The sequence below is a fragment of the Neolamprologus brichardi genome, chromosome 1, assembly GCF_056152115.1.
Source record: "Neolamprologus brichardi isolate AB-2024 chromosome 1, ASM5615211v1, whole genome shotgun sequence".
Taxonomy (NCBI): Eukaryota; Metazoa; Chordata; class Actinopteri; order Cichliformes; family Cichlidae; genus Neolamprologus; species Neolamprologus brichardi.
Genome location: NC_142104.1, coordinates 34,340,800 through 34,355,932, shown reverse-complemented (window position 1 = coordinate 34,355,932; position 15,133 = coordinate 34,340,800). Strand labels below are relative to the sequence as shown.

Here is a 15,133-nt window from a genome sequence, read left to right as displayed (position 1 = left end):
GCTTCAGGTAGGTGTTTGCTGAGCGGGAGCATTCCTACTATTCAATGTTATTTCAGGATATAATACTATAAATCTTTTATCATAAGCTTTATAACTGCATTATGGTTTGTTTTTTAAATATATATAACTATGTATTATATAAAAAGATGTTTTTATATTTTTAAAAATGAAAAATGAAACCATTTTTGTAACATTATTATCATTATAATTTAAACACTTTGACTGTAAATACATGTGACAGGGTCGACATCTTAACACATCAGTGAACCGTTCTGATGGAGAGAAAAAAGGCTGATGAAAGATGTTTTTGTGGATGATTTCTCTCCAAAAATATACAACTGTAAGTCCCATGATTAGAGGACCAATAAGGGGACCTATTTAGCAGGATTTTCATATGAGTAATAGGGAGGATTTATTTGAAAGACTTTAAGCATTAAAAATGTATTCATGGAAAAACATCCAGTTAGTGTAGAAAATTATGAAGGTATGTATGTAAAAGTATGTTTTTCTAACAACATGCCAAAGAGAAGCACGTATAATGTGAATAGTATTGGTCCCAGCACAAAACCCTGTGGAGTGAACAAGACTCCACATTTACATGCACAATACAGAATCTGTCAGACAGACATATTCAAACCATTGCAGTGCATGTCCTTTAACACCAACAGTGTAGCCTCTGAACTGAATTATTGATCAGTCAGCTGTTTTCTATCTATTCTTTCAATAATTTCTTAAATAAACAGGAAGTTTGATATTCGGCCTATATTTAGCTAAGACAGCTGGATCAAGTAAAGGCTTTTTAAGTAGTGGTTTAAATACAGCCTGGTATCCATATCCTGTGAACAGACACAAAATGATTCAATTTAAAATTGTAATATTAATTAATGGTGAGACTTCTATGAACAGTCTTGTTGGAATTGCACATAATAGACATACTGATGACTTTCTATTGAATGCAATTCAGGTTTATTTATATAGACTGCCCAATCACAACAACACAACACAACAATTTTATGATGATGATCCTGGATGATTATTGGTAATTTGGGATGGTTGGCTCAAAAGAGCTCTGGCTTTTTGTCAGCCTGGCTACAGTGCTGAAGAGAAACCTGGGGTTGTTCTTATTTTCTTCAATCAGTGATGAGTAGTAAGCTGTTCTGGCTTTGCGGAGGGCTTTCTTATAAAGCAACAAACTATTTCTCCAGGCTAAATGAAGATCCTCTAAATTTGTGACACGCCATTTCCTCTCCAGATTACGAGTCATCTGCTTTAGGGTACGTGTTTGAGAATTATACCACGGGGTCAGGTACTTCTGATTAGAGACCTCAGTTTTCACTGGAGCTACAGTATCCAGAGTCGTACGTAGTGAGGAGGTGAAATTATTAACAAGATAATCGACCTCTGTTGGGGTAGCGTTCAGATAGCTGCTCTGCTCTGTGTTGGTACAGGGCATTGACGATGATAACAGTGGCTGGATTATATTCTTAAACTTAGTTACAGCGCTTTCAGAAAGACATCTACTTTGATAAAGTCCACTCTCCACTGCTGCGTAATCAATTATTGTAAATGTAAATGTTATCAAGAAATGATCAGACAGGAGAGGGTTTTCAGGAAACACTGTTAAATGTTCAGTTTCTATGCCATATGTTAAAACAAGATCTAGAGTGTGATTAAAGTGGTGGGTGGGTTCTTTTACATTTTGAGAGAAACCAATTGAGTCTAACAACAGATTAAATGCCATGTTGAGGCTGTCATTTTTAGCATCTACATGGATGTTAAAATCACCCACAATAATTATTTTATCTGAGCTCAGAACTAAATTAGATATAAAGTCTGAGAAATCAGACAGAAACTCTGTGTAAGGCCCAGGTGGACGATAGATGATAACAAGTAAGACTGGTTTCTGAGTTTCACAGCTGGGGTGGACGAGGCTAAGCATCAGGCTTTCAAATGAATTAAAAGTCTGTCTTGGTCTTTCATTAATTAATAGACTGGTGTGAAAAATTGCTGCCAAACCGCCCCCTCGACCTGTGCTTCGAGATTTCTGGTAGTTAGAATGACTCGGGGGTGTTGATTCATTTAAACTAACATAATCATCCTGCTGCAACCAGGTTTCTGTAAGGCAGAGTAAATCAATTTGTTGATCAATTATTAAGTCATGTACTAACAGAGACTTGGAGGAGAGAGACCTAATATTTAATAATCCACATTTCACTGTTTTACTCTTTGGTTCAGATGTGGATACTGTATTGTTCTTTCTTTGTAAATGTTTAAGTTGTTTGTTGCTGGTTTTTAGTTTGTTTTTTGTCTTTTTGGGAGCAGACACAGTCTCTATGGAGATGGGTTTTTGGGGGGGTAGCAGGAGGAGAGAAGCTGCAGAGAGGCGTGTAAGACTGCAACTCTGCTTCCTGGTCCCAACTCTGGATAGTCATGTTTTGGGGGGTTTAATAAATTTGTCCATATTTCTAGAAATGAGAGCTGCTCCATCCAAAGTGGGATGGATGCCATCTCTCCTAACAAGACCAGGTTTCCTCCAGAAGGTTTGCCAATTATCTATGAAGCCCACATCATTTCTGGGACACCACTCAGACAGCCAGCAATTTAAGGAGAACATGCGGCTAAACATGTCACTCCTGGTCTGATTGGGGAGGGGACCAGAGAAAACTACAGAGTCCCACATTGTTTTGGCAAAGTTGCACACCGATTCAATATTGATTTTAGTGACCTCCGATTGGCGTAACCGGGTGTCATTACTGCCGACGTGAATTATGATTTTACTGAATTACTTTTACCCTCGGCCAGCAGTTTTAAGTGTAAGCAGTAATTAGATAAGAGGAACAGACCTGAGAATGGCTCTGTACCAGATGGCATCAAATACTGCTGGATCAGTGACAGGTATGCAGGCATAGGGCATTTAAAGCTTTATACCTCCACAGTTTCTGTATCACAAGCAATATGATATGTTTGTAGGTCATACTGTTGCTGTCACTGTAACAGTAGTGGAACCAGAAGATTTTTGTGAGGGTGACCAGACTGAGACCATGACTGACATTTGGTTGGGACAGACACCGATTAGTTGTTCAGTCTTTTGGTCACTCACCCACTCTTTCTCATGAAGGCATAGATGCTCAGTGCATCATGTGGATTCGTGCTAACCTGTTCTGGGTTAAGCTGAATTGATGCCATGGCCAACAAATTCACAAAAGGGTTCTGCTAGAAAACCAGTGGTAAAAGGATGGAACTTTAGTTTGAGTGCGTCCATTGAACAGTGATGGGCTTTACCCACTGGCTCTATCTGGTAGCAATGGCAGGGACGTGGAAAAAGAAAGACGGCAATAAGCAGGTCATGGATTAAAATCTGTGGGAGAATTCAGCAACAGCAAAGACGCCCGTTATTACAATAAAAACAAAGCAACGATAGGGTTTGTGGGCAATTCATTTAGCTTTAAACAGTTTTTATGTCCTGACTGTTGGAGTTATCCACAAGCAGCAGACATCATGCTGATTAATATCTCACAGGTAATAACGAACACGCTACAGTTATTAAAACGTTGATATAAATATCATTGATGCATCACTGTATTGCAAAGCTGTGTGTGATGTTAGGAGCCACACAGCGCTGTGGGAGAGTGTGACTTCTGTACAGAGTGTTGCTGGTGTTGCTTTCCAGCTACAACTCATCCATGACCCCCCCCCCCCCCCCCCCTTCCCCTTCCCCTCCATATCCTCTCCTGTTCCTCAACCCACTGCTCCACCCCTTCCCTGCAGCGGAGCCATGAACCACACCCGTTCACACTGTGTATTAAATTGTGTTTGAATCCAGTGGTCTTTTTCTGGGTGTGAAGCATGTGTACTGCTTTAATTCACTATTTAAAAATATTATATTATTATATTATATTACAATGTGTTTGTATATAAACGTGTCTAACTAACACAAAACACAAAAAACCCAAATCAAACCTGCCATGTTCCTGGGTCTGACCCAGTGCTTTGTGTTTAATTTTGTTGTTCTTGCTTCTAGTTTGAGTCAATTCATTATTATCAGGAAGTCCTAAAAACTCACTGAAAAGCCTTCAGTTAATCCAAAATGCTGCAGCAAGAGTCCTGACAGGGACTAGAAAGAGAGAGCAGATTTCTCCTGTTTTGGCTTCCTGTTAAATCCAGAATTCAAAATCCTGCTCCTCACATACAAGGTCTTTTGAAAATATGTAATCAGTAAAATAACGGGATTACTTTTTTGGGGAAGTAATCAGTAATTAGTTACTGATTACTTTTTTCAAGTAACTTGACCAACACTGCTTATCACACAGATAATTGTCAATAGAAAAAGAAAATAGAATAACTCACAATGGAAAAGTGTATTAAAGCTACACACTGAAAAGCCTTCAGTTAATCCAAAATGCTGCAGCAAGAGTCCTGACAGGGACTAGAAAGAGAGAGCATATTTCTCCTGTTTTGGCTTCCTGTTAAATCCAGAATTGAATTCAAAATCCTGCTCCTCACATACAAGGTCTTAAATAATCAGGCCCCATCTTATCTTAATGACCTTGTAGTACCATATCACCCTATTAGAGCACTTCGCTCTCGCTCTGCAGGCCTACTTGTTGTTCCTAGAGTATTTAAAAGTAGAATGGGAGGCAGAGCCTTCAGTTTTCAGGCCCCTCTTCTGTGGAACCAGCTTCCAGTTTGGATTCGGGAGACAGACACTATCTCTACTTTTAAGATTAGGCTTCAAACTTTCCTTTTTGCTAAAGCATATAGTTAGGGCTGGACCAGGTGACCCTGAATCCTCCCTTAGTTATGCTGCAATAGATGTAGGCTGCCGGGGATTCCCATGATGCATTGAGTTTTTCCTTTCCAGTCACCTTTCTCACTCACTATGTGTTAACAGACCTCTCTGTATTGAATCATATCTGTTATTAACCTCTGTCTCTCTTCCACAGCATGTCTTTATCCTGTCTTCCTTCTCTCACCCCAACCAATCACAGCAGATGGCCCCGCCCCTCCCTGAGCCTGGTTCTGCTGGAGGTTTCTTCCTGTTAAAAGGGAGTTTTTCCTTCCCACTGTCACCAAAGTGCTGCTCATAGGGGGTCATATGATTGTTGGGTTTTTCTCTGTATGTATTATTGTAGGGTCGACCTTACAACATAAAGCGCCATGAGGCGACTGTGGTTGTGATTTAGCGCTGTGTAAATAAAGTTGAATTGAACTGTGTGTTTCCTCTGTGGTCCTTGAGGAGTCCTAGTTCTAGTTTCTCCCATTTTAGTTCCATGTCCACAGTTTCCAGATTTTCAGTTCACACTCTTGTGTTTGGATCGTTTGTGCTGCAGCAGTGAAGCTGCAGCAGTGAAGCTGCAGCAGTGAAGCTGCAGCAGTGAAGCTGCAGCAGTGAAGCTGCAGCAGTGAAGCTGCAGCAGTGAAGCTGCAGCAGTGAAGCTGCCTCTTCAGTTAACTTTTTAAGTTTGAGTCCTGTGTTTTGATCCACATGCTGCCTGCGAATCAGCCGAAACCATGACAAGAAACAAACACACTGGGTTCCATTAATGTATGTGGTGAACACTTTGGAAGAAATCTACAGGTTCTCGTGAGACCTGCAGAGAGAATGTCTGACTAACAAATGATTTAATGAATGAAGTTAAAGCCTAAAATAAATAAATGAATAGTGACAAACAAAAGTATTCCTCTGTACTTGAAAAGAAGGGTTTATGTTACAATAAATGTTCATGTGAGAATGAGCTAAAGACATCTAACTGAATCAGAATTAAACAAACTGAACAAAACATGAAGTGAATTATATCCATGTGATTGAATGTTCAAATGTGATGTAGAGAATTCCCTTTGTTAAGAATAACAAGGCAAATGTAATTAAGAGATTTTAAAGTTTAAAAGTTTAAACTTTGCGCTAAATCAGAGAGCGTGACAGAGATTCTCTCACCCCAACCGGTCACACCAGATGGCCGCCCCTCCCTGAGCCTGGTTCTGCTGGAGGTTTCTTCCTGTTAAAAGGGAGTTTTTCCTTCCCACTGTCGCCAAAGTGCTGCTCATAGGGGGTCATATGATTGTTGGGCTTTTCTCTGTATCTATGAAGCGCCTTGAGGCGACATTTGTTGTGATTTGGCGCTATATAAATAAAATTGAATTGAATTGAATTGAATTGAATTGAATGGATATCAAATGATTTAACTTCAGCAGTTTTATTGGATGACCAAAATGTGAAGATGTGAGGTGGAGTAGGAGAGGGAGGAATAAAAGTGGGTGTAAAAGAGATTCAGGGTTCAAGTTGTGGACATTCACTTTTTAACCTTTAGTGAAACAGCAAAAGTCTGAGGATTATTCTTATTATATCCGAGCCATAATAAAATAATCTTTCCTTGGAGCCTGCTGGCTACTACGGCTAGCAAGTGCCATAATCAATATGGCAGCTACCGTTGCCAAGTGGGCCCGATAGGACTCGACCTGCGAGGTTACTCAGGCTGCCTCACCTGGATGATTTCAAGCTAGTTATTGCTGGGCGAGTCCCCTCACCCACATGCTGCATTATCTCACAGGATCAGGAATTAGGACTGTTTTTTATCAGAGAGAGAAATGAACTTCCTGGATGCAGTCGTGATGCGTGCTCAATCATCCAGGTAAGTAAATCTCCAAAAGCTGATTTTCATTGCAGTCAGCTGAGACTGAAGAAGTCACCTGGATGGGTGACGAAACGTTTCTCCCACAAAACGCTTCGTCCAGATGAACAGAATCAACTTTTGGAGATTCATATGCAGGTTTTTTGTGTTTGAGTAAATGTAAAATATGATCAAACAAACTAAACTCTCACACAGGAAAGTGACAGAACCCAGATCATGTGAAGCTTTGTACTGAGACACGCTTAAAAGAAATCTAATCACATGGTTCATTTAATACTGTCGATACATGGTCGCTTTAATCATTTACTGCACCTGTTTCTTTATGATTCGTCTATTGTGGGTTTTTGCAGAATTAAGGCAGTTTTCTATTATCTTTCATTGCAGGGCATCTGAACTCTCAGGGCCACCGTAGCTGGGCTGTTGGATACAAAATATCCTAATTTCATGCTGACTCGATCCTACCTGTGGGTAGGATTTGGGTTTGTTTGTTCTTTAAACATGAAATTTTAGTAATTCATCCTGGGAGGAAGTGTGTGGAGGGCTGAAGCCATCAAAAAGAGTCTGATAGGAAACAAACCACAAAACCAAAAATGTTCCGGATCAAAAGTTTCTGTAGGACGAGCAAATGGTGTCAACTTTTAAATCCTCACTTCATTTCTCATTTGTCTGTTTATCCTGTTTATTTTACCTCCTACCTGTGTTAGTTGCTGAAGTGTTTTCAGTCGGCTGACAGTATGGAGGAGTGAGTGTCTGCAGCCCTCTGCAAAACACGGTGGGAGTGTTGTCATGGTTGGATGCTTCATCAGAAAAATGAAATTATTAATGAGGAAAACTATCATTAGATTTTGATTACATCTGGACTGATTGATAACAGTTTCATTTTTCAACATGTGATCACAAAACAAAACTGCCAGTGCACAAAAATATACCATGAATGTGTGTGTGTGTCTGTGTGTGTGTGTGTCTGTGTGTGTGTGTGTGTGTGTGTAAAGACAGAATGCTTTCATAGACATTTCCATTTGTGGCCTCTAGGTGGAGCCGCTGCGCCGCGGCTGCAGGAGGGGGCGCTGTGAGAAGAGGCGGACAATGCTGGCGTAGCGGAGAGGAGACGGGGATGTGCAGAGAAGACAGCACTTTGTTTAAAGCAGGATGCACAAAGATTTTAATGGACGAATAGAAATGATGATGATGATGATGATGAGTTTTTAATCAGTTTGCTGTTCTTATGGCGCGAGGACGCCCTAATAATCGAACAATGTTACTTCAGCATCTATGATGAATAATGTTATAGATGCTGCATCATAATCAAGCTTTGTGTTATTATTACTGTAATAAATGTAATAATATTCATACATCCGGGTCTTAATTCACATATTCTGACCGGTTTATGGCACAATTTTATTTTGGATGCATTTATCCAAGTGTGATGACTGTAACGTTGATGTAGTTGAGTTCATTTTGTCTTCTGAGCTTCGCACCACAAACAGTCTGAGAAATATAATACACTCGAAGTGTAAGTAAGGGACTTCAGTGCAAAGAATTAGCCACAATGTTTGTTTTTAGTTTCGTTATTTATTCATTTATTTATTTATTTACTCGAGTTCAACACAGATTTGATAGAAAATGTAAAATAATAACTGTTTTGATTCAGCTGAGGTAAATCATAATGCTGGGGGAGTTCTTAAACGGCACACTTTGTCCTTACCGGAAACCTTTGATCCTGAAACTCGTTTTTATTTTCATGAAAATAAAACCAAACAACGACAGAGCTGTGCGTGAAGCTGCCGGGTCTCTCTCCCTGTTCTCCCAGCAGGTGTGAGCACTCTGATGGAGCTGGAGGCCCTGCCATGCCAACAGGGCTGTTGGCCCTTGCCACACCCACTTTCCCTCTTTGCCACTTTTAATGTATTTTTTGTGAAATAAACTTTAAAAAATGCGTGACTAGGCTAAACGCGAGGTTTGAGGTGAAATGCGCTCTTACGGTTGCACGGAAGCAGTCGTGGGTGCTGCAGTGCTAAGTGAAGGGGGCTGATGCTGGGATAGTGCAAAAGGAGGGTAAAATGAATAAAAGTGCATTTTTTTCGAGGTTAAAGTGTAAAATACTAATATATGAGATTAAAGTGGATTTAATAGAGTGTCCATGCTTAGTGATTTTACTGAAAATCGATTTGAGACAGTTGCCTCTGAATATTCAAATGGTAAGTAACGCGCAATCAAATCATTGTCAAATCATTGAGTTCTAGGGGTTTTAAATAGAGGGAATGGAGGGAGAAAAACTCAAACTAATATGTCCCCAGCTCTATTACAATCATTCTGTATGCTCTGGCTCTGCTGTAAGACATTTGTGTTGCTATTTTTGGAGACTTTTGCAGAAATTTCGTTCTTGGCCATTTTGCTGAGGCAGAAAAGGACATTGTTGAGTCCCTCAGCTCTTCTCCAGGAATCATCTCTCCATCCCAGCCATCATGTCCGGTGAGTTTCACCTCGGATTTTCTTCAGGAAATCATTTTCTTGCATTTTTCCCTGTTTGGAAGACAAAGGAGGGGGGGGGGGGGGGGGGAGAGTAATGTAGAGTTTATTGGATATATTGAAAGCACACGATTCGTGTGTTTAAGTGGAGTGCTCACCCCCCATAAATGCCCACTTCTTCCCATATTTAAATTACAAGCAGAATGGGCTAAATGAAACTTCCACGTGTAGAATAACTTTAATGCCACCTGATTCCACCTGTTTGTGCAGCTTTCTCCACTCACACACTTCTCCAAGCTTCAGACGTTTATGGCTTTACTGTGTGTTATAGTTCTCCCGACTGTCGACGCACATCAGGACGCGCAGATGATCATTTTTAAAGATCATTTTAAGTTTGGAAAAATTAAACTGGAAGTCTCGCGGGCTGCGTGGTCGGGCTGTCTGTGCGCAACAGGGTGTTCTGTGTGCTCGAGTGGGATGTGTCTGCCTTTCGCTTTGGCCAGCGGCTGCCACATTTAAGACAAATCATAAAGTAGCACTTCTCTGTATGAATATTTATCAGATGAGGTTTCATCTCTTAACACATTCTCTACAATGTTCGCCCCCCTGAATGCTTTAAATATCGCCTTTAGGCCTGAATCGCCCGCACCTATACGAGGCGTCCTTTCACCGTATCTTAATCAAGCTTCAAGTAAGGAAGAAAAAAACTGCCAATTACTCCCGTTGCCTTTAACTGTCAGGCGTTCGTGGTGGGGGGCAGGGGTGATTTGAATAAAGTAACGGAGATTGGTGTAGAGCTCGGGGGTTTGAATTGTAAACAGCACCGGGCTGAAATCGCCTCGAAATTTTTCCATAACGACCTGATCAAACTTTCACTAAGTGACCGCGCACGTGCACCACGCGGGAGGCTCGTTTCCTTGAAAACTGCCGCAGCGCTTCGATCCAAAAGCGCAGATCAGCGGCTCCTTCTAGTTTCGAAATTTTGTTCCGTTTTGGTCGCGGATCGCTTTGCTGACTCTTTGTCTGCGCGCTTCAGCTTTAGCCTCATCCCACCGTGCCACACAAACTTCTCTTTCATCTCCTTTTAATTTACTTTACATTCATTCGATCGTATATGCAATAAAATCTACTTACTTTAACGCGTTAAGAGCCGATTTCTTCTGCCTCTGACTGGGGCGTGGCAGCTCGGGGCTACAGGGTGCAGTGAAAACGTCTCCCGACCGGGAGGCTCCGGGGAGTAACACTCAGAAACACTGAGCCGTGGGAACGACCTTTACGCGCCGGTGATAAAATAGGATCTTTAATTCAAAGCACTTCGTTATATTCTTTTACAAAATCTCAAAAGACAATCTTTCAGCAGTTTATTAGAATGTTTATTAAAAGACAATCTTTTTATTGACACTTCATGGAGCGATTTCAGGGAAACAAAATAAGCTGTGATGTATAAGAAAAGGCTTTGTGGTGCTTTACTGGAGGAGCGGGGCGGAGGAGAGTTTAGTTTGCTTTAAGAGGAGATTACTGCGCATGAGTGACACACTGTGCTCTTCATTAAGATCAACTGAAGGTGTACCCGGGGGTCCGGGTGAAGATCACGGTCAAGGAGTTGCTGCGGAGGCACAGAGAGAAGGAGGCCGACAACAAGAAGCTTAATGCGGTAACTCCTCCCCCCCCCCCCACGCCTCTTTGTCCGCTGCTCTCAGTCTCACTTTGTTCTGCTCTGTGCAAGCCTGCACCTGTAAATCACTGACAGCCCGTTTTATGAAAATAAGCCACTCAACTCATTTACAGGAAAACAGCCATTAATAATCTGGTATCGCCCCCCTCCCCCTCTTTATTTCTCTTTCTTCCTGATCAGCAGATACATCAGGCTTGCTTGGAACTACAGGAGCTTCGCGCGTCCACTTTCCAAAGTAGGTTTGTCCACCCAGTGTGCTAAAACACATCCCAGACACACATGCACTGCAGCGTCACAGTCTGATGATCTTAATCAAGTTGTTTGTTTGTTTGTTTGTTTGTTTGTTTGTTTGTTTGTTTGTTTGTTTGTTTGTTTTGAGGGGGTCAAACATTCTGTAAAATAAACATATAAATATGCATCAATTATTGAGGACGCCTTTTTCAGTTGGACGGGGGGCAAGAGGCATTCAGATTTCAGAGGGGCGGAGTTCCACCGTGGTCTCTTAGACCACGCCCTTTCAAAGTGGTCGCAGATATATCCTGGTCCGTGATTAAATGATAAGCAATGATTAACCCAGAGCGCGTGATTCGCTGGTTTTCATCGTTTGTATTCTGGATATTTTCGGTCTGACTGTTGCACTGACTCTCGGCAGGTGGCCACGTGGCTCCTCCTCCCTCTGTCCCCCCAGCTGAAGCCAGCAGCTGCGGGTCGCTGGCCCTCCAGCTTCGAGCCACCATCTCGTTCCCAGTCCCTGACAGCGCGTGCAACATCCAGGTGCAGGAGTGCGGCATCCAGGTGCAGCAGCAGCAGCAGCAGCAGTTTGGGGATGTGATGTTGCCCGGCAACGGATACGGTGGTACCACCTACGACACCCCTCTGCCTCCTTTTCCAACCTCCCCTCAGCCTTGGTACCACGGACTGTCCTCAGATGCGGACTACTACGGCCAGGGGATGGTGAGTCTCAGCTGGCATCAACAACACCGTCATTAACGAAACGATCACAAACTGGGATTTCTTTCAACTTCCAGTTTGTGACAAAACGGAAACAATTCCTAGTTTTTCTGTTTGTGACCAAAATGTAAAGATTGTTTTAAAAGCATTGAGACCAGCAACAGCAATGCGTTTATTTGGAGCAGAGGTTTGGTTTATTTCCACAAACACGGTCAGTGTGCGGTTTGGTTTGTGTGGATGTATCTGAAGGAGCTCGTCTTGCTTTGACTGTGATCACAGCTGTTTGATAAAATGATCTGTCTGGCAGGATAAACAGCTGCATGTCAGTTCTGTAAGCTGTCTGCACACAAATGAATGCATGAAATCAAAAACACCACTCACAAGTGTTCCTGGTGAGCCTGGGCCTAGCTTTGGTTGGATGACCACCATGTGGCACACCTGCAGTCCTGCCCAAAGTCATTTCGATGTCCTCCTCTCTTTCAGGCCCCTTGCTCCTCATTGGAGTCACTGACTTTCTGCAACCCTGTGGATCCCAACACTTATTCCCCACAGGACTCCTTCTCTTCCTCCTCCTCCTCCTCGTGCTATGACTCGCCCACCAGAATGGAGTCAAGCTTCAGCCCACAGCAATACCACTATCAGCACTGTGGCCCCCAGGAATATTACAGCTTGCCACAGTGCTGGTCAGGCCAGCAGGAGAGCCCCCCCACCACAGAATGTGCACCTTACTTTGCTCCCACAGACTATCCCCAGGTGTATCCTGTAGAAGACAGCTGTTTCCAGAAGGATCTCCCGCTGAGCTCTGAGATGTGCTACAACGCTTTATGATGAGAGCGTGAACAGTATTACTTTGTATCCTGTAAATACGATTTGGCTCAGAGAGGTTTTCACTTTGCATTTCACTGTGTCTGCTTTACTTTAATCGATTCATTTGTAATAAAAACTAAATGATATATTTTCATACGCGAATGTTTTGCTGCACAAAATAAACATGTGTAAAAGTCAGCACTGTGCTTGTAATGTGCGCTTGTCTATTGCAGAGTTTTGGGATGTTTGCTTCAGCCAGCAGGTTCAGACTTCACCCTGTGAACATGCCCTGTAGCCACAGGTAACAAATAAAAGTGAAAAATGTGGGAAGAGTGTGAAAGTAAATATCACAGGCTGATAACATGTCAGGGCTGAACTGAGCTGGAACGCAACAATTGGAAGCGAAGGCAAGGAAACGTCAGAGATTTGACTTTGGCCTGCAGGGAAGTATTTCACCGGGAGTTCAGAGATCAAAGGAGAACAGATTAACAGACGACTCACAGCGGCTAACAGAGCAGGACGTCTGCTAATCAGAGCGTTGGTTTGGCTTCTTCAAGAGTCCTCGAGCTCCGAGTTGTCGCATAAAGCCTTCGCTGCAGCTGCTGTGTGTCAGTGAGACTGGTATTAAAGATAGGTGTCAGTCCATTTATCTGATCTTTTCAACAAACTCTCAATAATTTCTCCAGACTGGGAAACAAACAGTGTTGAAGCTGCGACTCCCTCTTATCATACTGACAGGTTTTACATGTACGGTGCTCAGACAGACTGTCAAAAAACAATTCAGTAAATGGACTGTTTCTCTACTCTGAGCACTTTTGTCCTGTTTAGTGCTCTAACAAACACACACACACACACACACACACACACTGCATGTTAGTAGGTGAGCTGCTCTCCCACAGTCACTGTGTAACTGACCAGTGTGGATTATTACACTTAGTCGTCACTCAGATTCTTACTGCTTGATATTTGTATGACCTCGAGTTTCCCCTCGTGCAACACTGAAGTAATGAATATCTAATAACAATTTTTCATGTTGCATGAAAAAGAAAAACAAATAATCCCACGCAAAGCTTTTTAAATGCCTGACCGATTTTACTGGAGTTTATCTGGAGCCTTTGGCTCAGTGTCACGAGTGATTATTAGATACATAAAGCAGCTGCCAAACTATGTAAAACATCTTTCTGCTGCTATCTTCTGTCTTTAAAATGGCAAGTTGAATCTCGTTATGAAAGCGGATGTGTGTGTTTGGTAATTTGTGGACAGGCTCTTTGTCCCAAACGCAATCATGGAGCATGGAAAAGGTTTTCCAAGTGTTTGTCTGCTAAAACAAACAAACAAAAGAAAGAAATCATAAAATTCTGGATTATTTTCTTACTTCCTGGTCGCACTTCAAACCGAGCTCACTCAAAACTAGTGTCTCAAACTAACACAATAAACGAGTGCGTGCTCCACAGATCCTGTTGGCAGGCGTCCCTTTCACTGAGCCAGCATATGTGGAAATCCCCTTGGAGACACTTGGAGACAGTGTGGAAAAATAACCCAAAACATTTAGGCTGAGCGCCTCATGGCAGTGCCATTTCTGCATGCCGACAAAGACCAAACTTTATCATCATATTCCAGGAACCACGATAACTTCTACCAGTGTGAAGTCTTTATCCATTTACAAGCTAAATGTGCAGGAAACCATTGTTCTCTTAGTTACTGAGTTACAGGATGTGAGTCCACGCACTCTGCACCCAACAAACACACCGCGCCAACTCGTCCAAGTGCAAAGAAAACACACGTGCATGGGAAGTCTGCAAGCCCATACTTCATGTTGTTTGAATCTTGCCATAAATCATCAAAAGGAATCTGGACTAAAAGTGAAAAGAATAAAAAAATGAAACAAAAACTGTAAGAAAAAACTCTGGAAGCTAAAACCAAAAGTCAAACTGGAACAAAAAGAACTAAGAAAATACAAAACTGTGATAACTGCACAATGTGGGTGAGTTAACCCGACCACATGAGTCAGTAACTGTAAACAACAGGCTCGATGCTTTTCTTCTGTAACTGTCGAAGCCTCCTCGTCTAATATTACAATAACAACATTTTAAGTATGACCCACACTTCACCATGTGAAGGAGAAACAACAGAAGAGAAAGAAAGTGATGCATCAGATGGACGTCTCCACAGACGCTCAGATGTTTCTATAAACTCTACAGTTTAGTTGTTGTTGTTTACTTTGGCTTCATTTTTCAGCCCCGGGGTTGCAGCTTATATTTAACTGGTCCAGTATTGTTCATACTGGGGTTCAGACGGGTTGTCAGAAACCCTTTTTTTAAGGTAAGGTCATGAACGCCACTTCAGGTGAAAGTGCTCAGGCACATATAAGCACTGTGTGATTGTGACTCGTGGTAGGAAGTGCTCTGAGGGCCTAAAGTGAGTAGAAAGAAGTCACAGTTTTGCTTTTTAGTTTCAGGGTTTAGTTTATTCTTATAGTCTTTTGCTCTAAGGTGGAGCTGCTGTATCCACCCATGGACGGGTTCTTCACACCTGTTTCTCACCAACATGGTGACAGTCAGGCCTCCTTGGTCGTCCTGCTCTCCTTGTGCCTGTGTCGCCT

At 42.2% G+C, this 15,133-nt stretch overlaps 1 protein-coding gene and 1 long non-coding RNA gene across 3 annotated transcripts; one reads left to right on the top strand and one right to left on the bottom strand.

The window, feature by feature from the left end:
- Nucleotides 1–8,286: 8,286 nt before the first annotated feature.
- Nucleotides 8,287–12,227, bottom strand: LOC148106452 (uncharacterized). The gene is made up of 3 exons (XR_015719401.1): nt 12,106–12,227; nt 10,233–10,369; nt 8,287–9,152 (listed from the first exon to the last, which is right to left on the bottom strand). It is a non-coding gene; the product is annotated as an uncharacterized LOC148106452 (long non-coding RNA).
- pou2af3 (POU class 2 homeobox associating factor 3) lies at nt 8,925–12,700 on the top strand. 2 transcript variants are annotated; one of them, XM_087844941.1, is made up of 5 exons: nt 8,925–9,101; nt 10,652–10,752; nt 10,954–11,008; nt 11,426–11,727; nt 12,208–12,700. In XM_087844941.1, exons 1-5 carry the CDS (start codon nt 9,095–9,097, stop codon nt 12,550–12,552), a joined length of 810 nt encoding a protein of 269 aa, XP_087701067.1. In that variant the 5' UTR covers nt 8,925–9,094; the 3' UTR covers nt 12,553–12,700. The 2 variants fall into 2 exon arrangements, with proteins under 2 accessions (XP_087701067.1, XP_087701071.1); XM_087844945.1 differs by lacking the exon at nt 8,925–9,101 and adding an exon at nt 9,693–9,789.
- The last annotated feature ends 2,433 nt before the right edge of the window (nt 12,701–15,133 follow it).

What these genes read in the sequence shown, in the direction of transcription:
- pou2af3 (XM_087844945.1), top strand. Translation starts at nt 9,693, where the DNA reads ATGTTCGCCCCCCTGAATGCTTTAAATATCGCCTTTAGGCCTGAATCG. An exon ending in GTATCTTAATCAAGCTTCAA is followed by an intron (nt 9,790 to 10,651) that starts GTAAGGAAGAAA and finishes CTCTTCATTAAG; the next exon opens with ATCAACTGAAGGTGTACCCG. An exon ending in TCGCGCGTCCACTTTCCAAA is followed by an intron (nt 11,009 to 11,425) that starts GTAGGTTTGTCC and finishes GACTCTCGGCAG; the next exon opens with GTGGCCACGTGGCTCCTCCT.